The sequence below is a fragment of the Odontesthes bonariensis genome, chromosome 10 (assembly GCF_027942865.1).
Source record: "Odontesthes bonariensis isolate fOdoBon6 chromosome 10, fOdoBon6.hap1, whole genome shotgun sequence".
NCBI classification, from domain to species: Eukaryota; Metazoa; Chordata; class Actinopteri; order Atheriniformes; family Atherinopsidae; genus Odontesthes; species Odontesthes bonariensis.
The window spans coordinates 28,479,325-28,490,427 of NC_134515.1; the positions used below are offsets into that span (position 1 = coordinate 28,479,325).

The 11,103-nt window shown below is 41.0% G+C and overlaps 1 protein-coding gene across 1 annotated transcript; it reads left to right on the forward strand.

Annotated features, from left to right (window-relative positions):
- Positions 1-343: 343 nt before the first annotated feature.
- On the forward strand, positions 344-11,103 carry gpkow (G patch domain and KOW motifs). Its single transcript, XM_075475116.1, has 11 exons — positions 344-559; positions 774-943; positions 1,049-1,194; positions 2,772-2,878; positions 5,139-5,343; positions 5,443-5,575; positions 5,878-6,061; positions 6,191-6,311; positions 6,946-7,015; positions 10,620-10,705; positions 10,796-11,103. The coding sequence occupies exons 1-11, from the start codon at positions 366-368 to the stop codon at positions 10,922-10,924; spliced, it is 1,545 nt and encodes a 514-aa protein (XP_075331231.1). The 5' UTR covers positions 344-365; the 3' UTR covers positions 10,925-11,103.

Sequence of the window (11,103 nt, forward strand, 5' to 3'; positions counted from 1 at the left end):
ATCAGAAACATCAGTTGGTAATAAACTCAGTGCGATGTTATTACTGTCAATTTAATCTGAAAAACGAATTTATGGTGTTATGAAATGCACGCACGTTATTTGAGTTTCATTAGTAAAAAATACGCACAAAGCGTCTTTTTTTCTGCCAAATTTACACTCCTCGTTCTGGATTATATTCAGACTTTGTTTCGCAAAGGAGATAAAAACCTGTAAGTACTCTTTGGGGCCCCTCACCCCTGCACCTTTAATTGTGGTGTATGATGGGAAATGTAGTTATCTAAAGCAATAGACTTTATTTGAGTGGGACGAAATACACTCTAACTCCCAGAACAGTTAGCGCCGTCTTCATATTTCTCCAAACAATAATGGCGTCGCACGAAGACAAAACAAGTGTTCCTAAATCTGTTGCTTCTGAGGACCAGGGAGAGAGAAAAGCGGCGGCGGTTTCGTTTGGTTTTACCAAAACAGTCAACAAATTTAAACCGTCCACTGCCAACGCTTCCACGAGGAAAGATGAAAGAGATTACTTGACTGGAATTGACAGAAATGAATTGCAGAGGTACGCTCACTATGCTAATGCTAACGTTGTGTAGGTTTGCGTCAACGTAACGGTTACGACTTCAGTCTTATATATCTTGGCAACTAACTGAATTATTGTGTGTCGTAAGCAGATGTTAAGTACGATTGTCCGTGACATAGCAAAGGCAGGAAACTTTTTTTTTTTTTTAAAGCGGCTATGGCTGCCACTTATCTGACTTTCTTCTGTCCTGCAGTTCAAAACCAACCGAGAAGCCTAAAGAGCTCATCATCCCTTTAATCCAGAAGAACCGCTGGCACAAACCAGACCGGGCGAGCCAGACCGCGGAAAGTGAAGGCAAAGCCCAGGGGACTGGCCAACACAACGATTCTGTGGAGTCTCAGGCTGTCAAAGAACTTATTGAAGGTGTGTGTTTAGGGTGTCAGTGCTCCTTCCGTGTTTAATGTAAACAAAGAGGGGCTCACCTCGTGCCTCGCAGCTTTCTTAATTGCCTTTACATTGCGGTTGCAGATTCACGGAGGCAGCTGGAGCAGTGGCAAAATGGATCTCCGTCAGAAAATAACCCCAACCTGTCCATCCCCCTGTTGATGCAAAACAAAGTGCCAGATGGCTTTGAGGATGGAGACCAAGTAAAGGTGGACCTGAGGCCAGAATCTGTAAGTCAGCGTGAATATTTGGACACAAACTATATAAGACTTAAGACGGGATGTAATATTGTACAATTAGAGATTCTATAACTTCAACTTTATATAGACAATTTAAAAAATCCTTAAGCGTTCAATTGGATACAGGAAGAGACTGCTCTGAATCCTGTTGGTTCAGCGGAGGACATTTGAATGAATGTGAGCTTTTCCAGGTACTTTGTTGCGGAGTCCATAAAAGAACACTCTTGATTTGAGTTTTTGCTTGGTTACAGACCATTCAGAGGCTGCTACTTGACTTCATATCAGGATCTTTTCACTGCAGCTCAAAAATATGCCAGTAATTATCTTAGTCCTTGGTAAACAACAAGTATGATGCTATGGCGACTACACTGAAACGTGACACAGTTTGAAGAGGTTAGGTTAAGAGGAAGAAGTCACCAGTTTAGGGAACAGAAATGTGAAATAAATAATAGTCTCATTAAAATCAAATCAGTGATGATACCTAAAGGTGACATCATAGGTCAAACGTGCAAAAATTAAAAAGCTTACCTCTGTATCCAGAAAGTGCTGATTGATAGCAAAATGTTGCTTGTATGCACTTCTTCTCATCAGCGTTCTACTGCTCTTGGTTTGACAGTTCACTGCCTTTCACAAGGCATTTGTAAAGCAGATGTTAGATAAGGGCATGGCTCCCAGGCTGTGACTTAATTATAATTTCTTGAATGGTCTGATGATGTGATGTGAAGATCTTGATAGAATCTACCAGACAGGCATTTCAGTGAGGACATGAAAATGCCTGACAGTACAAAATGTCTGGTACAGTAGACTAGCTGCTGAAATTTGAGTGTGTGAAAGTGCTGAGTTGAACAACATCCCTGTGTGTGTGTGTGTGTGTGTGTGTGTGTGTGTGTGTGTGTGTGTGTGTGTGTGTGTGTGTGTGTGTGTGTGTGTGTGTGTGTGTGTGTGAGAGAGAGTTTGTGTGTGTGTACACAGTTGCATGTATGGGTACGGATGACTTTGTCGGTACAGTATGGTTTTGGTGGTAGACGGGCATCAGCGTTCTCCCCAGAGACATGAGGGCAACCAATCACATCTCCCTCTGTTTAATTTCAGAACGGGCCTCGCGTGTCTGCTTACTGTCATCTCCTATCTCTGCTCAATCACTGTAGATGTGAGAGTCAGGAGGAACTGACTCACTGTGCCCGGAGCTCCTTTTAATGCAGTTTCCTCTGTGATCACAGCCTTCAGCCTTCCTCAGAGGGAAGCCCTCAGTGAAGACGGGGATGAGTGGGGCCACTGCTCAGATCAGGGCCGCTGTGGCTGCAGCCCTGTGACTTTAGTCAGTTGGGTTGAGTCTGACAGCCCGGGGCCAAAAGGCTGAGTAAGACTGGCATTACAGGCCGCTTCGCTCTGTCAGTTGCCGCAAACAGTTTTGTTGCTTTTCTGAACGCAAAAATGACATGAGTACCCCGTTTAAGCCTTCAGACATGTCAGTGCAGAGTATGTTGTCCAGATGTTTTGATTTTAATTCAGTGTTTAATGACTCATAATTTGTAATCCGATCATTTATAACTGCATGTTGTTGTCAGTCAACAGAGGCAGATTATGACAGCGTTCCTGTTGAGGCTTATGGGATTGCCATGCTTAAAGGAATGGGTTGGAAGAAAGAGGAAGGCATCGGACGAACCTTCAAACAGTAAGTGACAAATTTAGCTTTCTGCTTTGCTGTTTTGTATCTTACTTTAGAACTCAAAAAAGTTGCATTCCCGCGCAGAAAGAAGGTGCGAGTCATATAAACTATATGTTCATTTAAAAATATTACTGGGGGGAGGAGACAATATATATTCCTATTTGCAAGATGTTTCACAAATATCTGGGGGGGGGGGGGGGGGGGGGGGGGGGGGTAATATGGTACTATGTATTATGTGTACTACTATGTTGCACACCGCCACTTTTGACAAAGTCCTGTAGACATTTGTGAACTGAGGAGACCAACTGTTACAGCCCTGAAAGCCAAATCTTCTCCTATTCCTGGCTGATAGTTGGATTGTAGCTGCTAAACTGTTTTGGGTCTTATCGGTCCTGTCTTTGTTTCATAATGCACCAGATGTTTTCAGTGGGTAACAGATGTGACTGCAGGCTGGTCAGCTGGGCTGCTGTGTGTTTTTTTTGGTTTAGTTTTTTTCCAACATTGTTCTGCTGAAATAAGCATGGCCTTCCCCAAGGTTTCCACAAATCCTCAAAAAGTCTTAGATTTGGGTTTGGAAAGTCTTAAAAACGGCACAGTGGGGGAAAAAACAACATCAACTGATTTTTGTTTTTGTTATAATGAGCCAAAAACCAAAACTCCATTTCTGTTTTCAGGTTACAGTTAACTGCTCATACAGCTTCCCAAATTAGTTTTAGAGAAGTTAAAGATAATGAAAAATGGCTGGAAAACCCAAAGTTTGTGACGTGGTTGAAGCCAGTACAAGATCATGTAAAAGAGACTTGGTGTAGTCTGTACAAAAAGTTCCTCAAATGGTGGGGTAATCGGTTGCAATAAGATGAAGATACAGTATTGTATCAACAACTAAAACTTTTCTGTGACGTGTGGGTTAGTATATTTTTTGGATTTTTTTTTTTTTTTTTTTTTTTTCACCCCTTTGATCGCCTCTTTGTTTCAATACACTTTTGAACAACCTGTCCCTGAATAATGTGAATAGTATGAATAATCGATATTCTCGCATGCTTTTATTGGCGGTTTGTGTTACTGTGAGGTTGGTGCTAATTTTAATTCTAAGTGGCAATGAAAAGTCAATGAATAGTCTTAAATCTTGCTTGTCCGAACCCATTCAGACCTGGGTCACCCTCTAAGCGTGGGAGCTGCAGTAACTTGATGTTGTATCTTAGTGGGCTAACCTGCAGAAAACCTGGATGCTGAAGAAGGAGCCTGCTGGATGGCACCTTTTATGCTGCTGCAAAAGTTGCATATATTGTTCAACATTCAATCAGCCTAAGAAAACACACGCCACCCCTCTGTTCATTGAGCTCCACTGGCTACCCTTAGCCACCCGCATCAAATTCAAGTCACTGATGCTAGCCCACAAAGTGCTTAATGGAACGGCTACCATCTACTTGAATGCTCTCGCAAGGGCTTACATCACGACTCGGTCACTCCGGTCGTCAAAGGATTGTCGTCCAGCGGTGCCTACACCACGCTTAAGATGTCGCTGTCTATCTTCAAGAAACTCTTGAAGACCCAGCTCTTCAGAGAGCATCTCCTACCCAAGCATTTACCCTGTACTTCGCTCTATGCCTGCACTCTATTTCTACACTGCAGTGGTCATTCTTCTATGTAGCTTATTGTTAGCTTTCATGTTACATCCTCATTTGTAAGTCGCTTTGGATAAGAGCGTCTGCCAAATGCATAAACAGAAACATTAACGGTGCCTTTAAAGCCCCCCCCCAAAAAAAAAAAAAAGACCTGTATGTTCCCCCCCCATTTTTCCAATCTAAATACAGAGTTAAATGTTTTAAATTCATTGTTCTGTTTCTGTTTACTTTTTGGACAATATCCCAAACTTTTGGCAGAGAGGGTTGTAGCATTATGCTGAGCTTGCATCACCGTGGCCTTTAGAGCAGAAACAATCAATTTGCCAACCAACCAACCAACCAAGAAAAACATATATATATAAATGTTGGCAGCTGTAGAAGCAGAATAAGTGTTTCTGTTTATTTTCCCTTGTTAACCTGCAGCAATGGCCCATCACAGTACAAGCAGTAATAACAGAGAACAACACTCATTTATTTATTTAGTTACGTAGTTACTTAGAGGATAAGTTGATACGATTCTTCATATTTAAACTCAATTAGCTTTAATCTCACCCACAGAAGCTAAGCCATGTCCACCACTTGCCTGTTTTGCATCCTGCATCCACCTCTCTTGTTTATTGATTTAATTCTCTTTGCCACAGAGATGTGAAGCCAATCGAACACCAGCTCCGTCCAAAAGGGTTGGGCCTCGGTGCAGATCGTTCAGCAATAAAGGATCTGGAGCCGAGCAGGCCTCAGCGTCCCCCGAAGCCGGGAGAGGAGACGGCGAAGGAGGAGGAACTAGTGATGGGCCCGGGGGGCTGTGTGTTGGTGCAGTCGGGGGCGCATAAAGAACTTTATGGCAAGGTACAGTTGGTCAATTTGTTTGGTGCCAGTAACTTACCTTCACTGGACTCTGCTCCGTTTCTTTGATCGTTTGTCTTAACTTTGATTTATCTGCGGCAGATAGAGGGTGTGGATGCAGACAACGCTCGAGTGGTGGTGAAACTCGCCATTGGCGGAAAAACTGCGACTATCAGCCAGTATGGCATTAAACTGGTTGGGCGAAAAGAATACGATAAGTACAGCAAAGACCTCAGTGAGTATTATTATCATTAATAATGTTTTTATTTAAAAAATAAATCTAGCTAAAAAGTAATTGATAGCAACTGCCTTTTTACTTTACAGAACAAGTTAATTCTGTCATTTTGTGAGATTCCGGCCTATGTGCCTACAAAAAAGACCCGAAACAACAACGCGTATCTATCCATTGATTGTATTGACAGTGACTCAAAGTGCTTTTTTCCGAGAAGAAAAATATCCCTTACAATCGCGCACACATTCACAATGCTGGAGTGAGTACTTTGGCTTTACCAGTGACGCTGTTTTTCCACCACACAGGTCGTCTCAGTAAAGCCCACAAAGACAAAGAAAAGGAGCAAGAAAGGGAAAAGGAGCAAGAAGGAGATGGACTGAGGCGGGAAGAGAAAAGCCGCAACAGTGATAAGATAAAACGCACGTCATCCGAGAGGGATGGAGGAAAAGAAGAGAGGAAGAGGAAACACAGAGAATTAAGTCAGGACAGGTACATTAATAAAAAAAAACGAATAAAGATGCAACAATATCATTTTTGTGTTTATTCATTGGTAGTTAACGATTGGCCGCTGTTTTATGAACCGTTTACACATTTGTTTTGCGACCGTTTGCTCTGCAGAGACAAGCCTCCAGTGAAAGAATCAAGGCGAGCGCCAGCTGCCCCCTCCTGGCTCCAGAGAGACCTGAAAGTTCGCTTTATAGACAAAACTTTCAAAGGGGGCAGGTACTACAATTCAAAGGTAGCAAAGATGAAGCATCTTTTTTTTTGTTTGTTTGTGTGTTCGCTTATAACTTGGATTGAAATGTATCCCCCTCACAGATTCCACGATTTTTAACGCGTTGCCGGTGCAGAAGCGCAAGATGTGAAAAAGAGTCTTTCTTACGCTTACCAAATGTTGCTTTGACCATTTTTACATTCTATACACGCTAAAAACATGTTGAAGAAATCATAAGCAGACCAACCCCATCAATTATAGTTCTTATGTTCACTATTTGAACTGCCGCGACCCGACCGATGGATTAATGGATGGATGTTCACTATTTGATTTCTCTGTAGCCTCCATAATCCTGACCTACAGTGACAGCTTTTGAGCAAAGATATTGCATCATTATGTCACCAAAAGGCTTGTTTTTAAACCAAAAACCTGATTTATTAACACAAACTCTGATTCAGGACATTTTTGGTTTTTCTTTTCTTTTTTTTCCCCCACTCTTAAGTAATTACATTCTTCTCTCGCAGCGGTTGAAAATAAACCGTTGAAAGAGTGACAGAAGCGTTTTTTTTTTTATGTCGCAGACGGGACAGGGAATTTTGATTACTCTAAATGTTGGCTTTCTGTCACAGCTTGTAACATCAGTCTGGCTTTCACGCAGATGCAAGTGGAGGATGTCCTGACACCGTCCACCTGTGTGTGTCGAACTGAAGAGGGAAGACTGTTAGACGGTGAGTCGCGTGTGCCGTCTCCGCTCCGCTTTGTGTCGGTTCTCTCTTTGTTTTAGTTTTTTCTCTGTGTTCCCCATGTGTAAAATGTGTGTCGTTTATGTCATTTTATATCCAGCCTCTGTGTTTCCCTGCTCACTGAGCATGTTTTTCAATGGATTAAGCCTTCTAGTGTTGCAGTGTTGTAGATTATAAGTAGTTTTTGGAATTAAAAGGAACAGTTTGCCATTTTGGGGACATGTATTTGGTTTCCAACTGTAAGGAAAGACTGTTAATATAAGTGTATGTGTATAGATGGGTAAAAAAAAAAAAAATGGTTACCTCTTTTGTAAAATACTTTAATATTCTTCAAATTTTAGCTTTGCAATTTCTCAATTTTAACGTGCATGTACAACTTTAATCTGTACAAATCCTACTTACTGTAGTTTTTTTGATTAGGTATTTAGTTTTGTGTCTTCTGACTTCGTATAAATCGTATAAATTTTCCGTATTATTTCACTTGCGAGCCTCAGCCAAAATGCTTAAAATAACTCCTGATATCTGATTTATTTTTTCTGTATTCATATTTAATAGAACATAGAAAACAATAAATGCTGAAAGTGAGACATTTCAGTGTTTCGAGAGAAATATTATTTCATCTCGAACGGCAGCAACACATCTGAAAGATGCCACGTTTATCGCTGTGTAACATCCTCTCTTCTTTAAACCACAGTCTGGGAACTGAGGAGAACAGTTGCTGGACCTTTAGGAGAGGAATGTTGTCCCATTCTTGTCTGATGCAGGATTCTAGCTGCTCAACTGTCCTGGGTCTTCTTTGAGATATTTTGAGTAGGGCTGGGCGAGTTAACGCGTTATTATCTAGGCCCTCCAGAAAAACGTGATTTTGCGATCGCTGATTTTATTGCAAAATACCGCTGATTATGCGGGGGTCAATATTTTTAAAAAAAGCCGCATATTCACCGCAATAATCACATTTTCCCGCGCGAAATATGCAGGACTCGCTTGATTTCACAATCTCCGCACTTTTCTGCATAAAGTTGGGAAGAGAAAAAAATGTCTAAATGAACCAAATTAACTGGTGATGTAATTTATATCCGACTCGCGGCTTGCGACGTCATTGCCACCGACACACACAAGGAAAACAGCACCGTAGCATGAAGAGAAAATTAACGAGAGACAAAATGAAAAAAGCTAATCGATCTCACCCACCGACGCACATTACTGCCAAAGACCGGGCAAACCAGTACCCCGATGTCTTGCACGAAAGCGGGGGGAAACTATTCTGCACCCCGTGCGACTGTGCATAAAAGAAAATCGTTGGTGACGTGCCACTTTACCAGCGCGAAACATTTGAAAATGCTTTCTGCAGCTGCGGAAAGGAAAGCCAAAGCCAGACAGCTGACGTTCACCGAGGCATCAACCTCCAAAACCATTGCGAGGGCTACCAGAAACGAGGTAGCATTTATTTTATCTTTTACAATTCTGTGACTCAGGAATGTTTAAGCCATGTGGTTTTTTTTTTACGACTGATTGTGAAACTGCTCAAGTTGTTAAAATAAAAAAACCTTCTGTGAAGTAACTTGGTTCTAGTATGCTTGTTTATAATAGGTCTTTAAAATGACTCTTTCATTCAGTAGCAGCATATTTTGCAACTTTGTACAATTCACAACTTTTTGCGCAAGTTTCCGCAACTTCTCGCAATTTCAAGGCATAAAATCATTTAAAAAAAAACGCATATTCAATCGCAAAATCCAGGATTTTAGCCCGCAAGATCAAGGATTTTAGCCCGCGTTTTTCTGGAGGGTCGAATTATCGCGTTAACTTGTTAATTATTTAACGCCGATAAATATTTTATCGCGCATTAACGCAGGTTGTATTATTGTAAAAGTCTGTTGAATGCATCACATTCACACAGTTACAGAAAACACCGTGAAGCATGGAGTAATAAAATAAAAATAAACTAACAGGTAACATCACCGTTACAGGTGCTCCTCTGTCTCTGTGTGCAGCTCAAGGAGCTAACCGGCGCTACTTCCTGTTTTACTTGTTTCAACATAAAAGCACGTATTTCAAAGTAAATTTAAAAAAAAAAAAACTCCTGCATTTACAGCCAAGTTGAATTGTCTTATCACCGTAGTAGTCTAAAATATCACTTCAAGGCAAAACACACAATTGATACCAGAAAGTCATTCAACGAAGCATACAGTGGAGCGAGGCTTCTACATAAAAACTACAGAAAGATGCTGATGTTAAAAGTGTGTTTGCATAACAAATGTTATGGCACTTTCATTCATATGGCAGCACATTTAAAATAAAACTAAATGCTAAAAGCTATACACAATTTTTTGGACAACAACAACAATATATGTTGTTTTTATTAATTTTTGGATTTTGCGTACAAATGCGAATAATTGTGATTAATCAGGGAAATCATGTGATTAATTAGATTAAAAATTTTAATCGTTAAAATTAATCGCCCTAATTTTGAGTTTAATGTTGTGTCAAATGTTGACAGTTGGTGAAAGGCCAGTCCAGCACCCAGACTCTTCTTCCACAAAGCCACACTGTGATAGATTCAGTATGTGGTTTAGCATTGTCTCGCTGAAATATAACCGGCCAGATGGTCCCTCTCCTCTTTTGTCGGGAGGATGCGGTGTCCATGATTTCCAAAAATAATTTAAAATTGTGATTCATCTGACCACAGAGCAGTTTTCTACTTTGCCTCAGTTAATTTTGAATATGAGCTTTGGCCCATAGAGGGCGGGCTGTATATCTGCAGCATGTTCCCATATGGCTCCTTTGCATGATTGGCCATTAATCAGAATTTTTTTGGGACAGCCCCGTAAAAGGCAATGATTCCTGAGCCCATGCTGTGATTATCATGGCAAAATCTTGCTTGTTTTGGACACGGTGCTGCCTGAGGGTCCACAGATCACAGCCATCTAATATCGACTTTCGACCACGTCTCCTATGCAGAAACGTCTCCGTAGTCTTAGAAACATTTGGTGTTGTTATGATGCAATAGGCCGTGTCTTTGAAATTTTGTGTTGAGGAACATAATTCTGAAATTGCTTCACAATTTGTGGTTTTTGCAGATTGTTGAACCTCTGCCCATCTTTACTGTGGAGAGACTCTGCCTCTCTGAGGTGCTCTCTTTATAGCCAATCATTTTGTAGACCTGTTGCCAATCACCCCAACATGTTCCTCCAGCTGTTTCCTTTTAGTACCACTTACTTTTGTTGCCCCCGTCCCAACTTTTTTTGGGACACGTTGCTGCCACCAAATTCAAATTCAGTGTCTCACTTCAAACATCTCATATGTTTTCTGTGTTCCATTGTCAATAAATGATTGATTTATGAGATTTGCAGATCACTGCATTCTGTTTTTATTTACATTTTACACATAGCAACTTGTTTTGGAATTTCTTCATACAGACCGTGGGCATAGTCGCTGCCTTACTGCCTTATAAGCGATCATAAAATATCAATCTGCTATAAAAACAAACTGATTTGAGACCAGTTAAACCCTCTACTCCTGACTGCTGCTTTGATGAATGTCACTGTAAATTTCTTCAGTGAATTTAAGCCTTTTCTTCTCGCTCTTGCAGATGTGAAGCAGGGAATGCTGGAAACCATTGTCCCAAAAAGTGAACACGACTCGATAATGGTCGTATTGGGTGAGCACAGGGGACAGGTGAGCACATGACCTTTCCGGCGACACACGCGTACTTGCTACTATGCAATTAACTGTTACTAATCACAGTATCTCCATTTGTCTGCTCAGGTCGGCCGTATTCTTCAGCGGGACAAGAACAAGTGCAGAGCGATGGTCCAGCTCGACAGATATGAGGAGAAATTGTTTACGCTGGATTATGACTCTGTTTGTCACTATGTGGGAGCAGTAGACCACTGATCTCTCGTCTTTGGTGTAATATCCTGTCGCTTTTCATCCCATCCCACGCTAAATGTCGTTTTTTGTAATATTCAATAATGGATTTTAAAGATTTGCTGCTTTTTTTTTTTTTTTAAATAATCCCTATGGAACTTTATTTGTGCAGATATCATCACAACCATTAAAGAAACTACAAACAG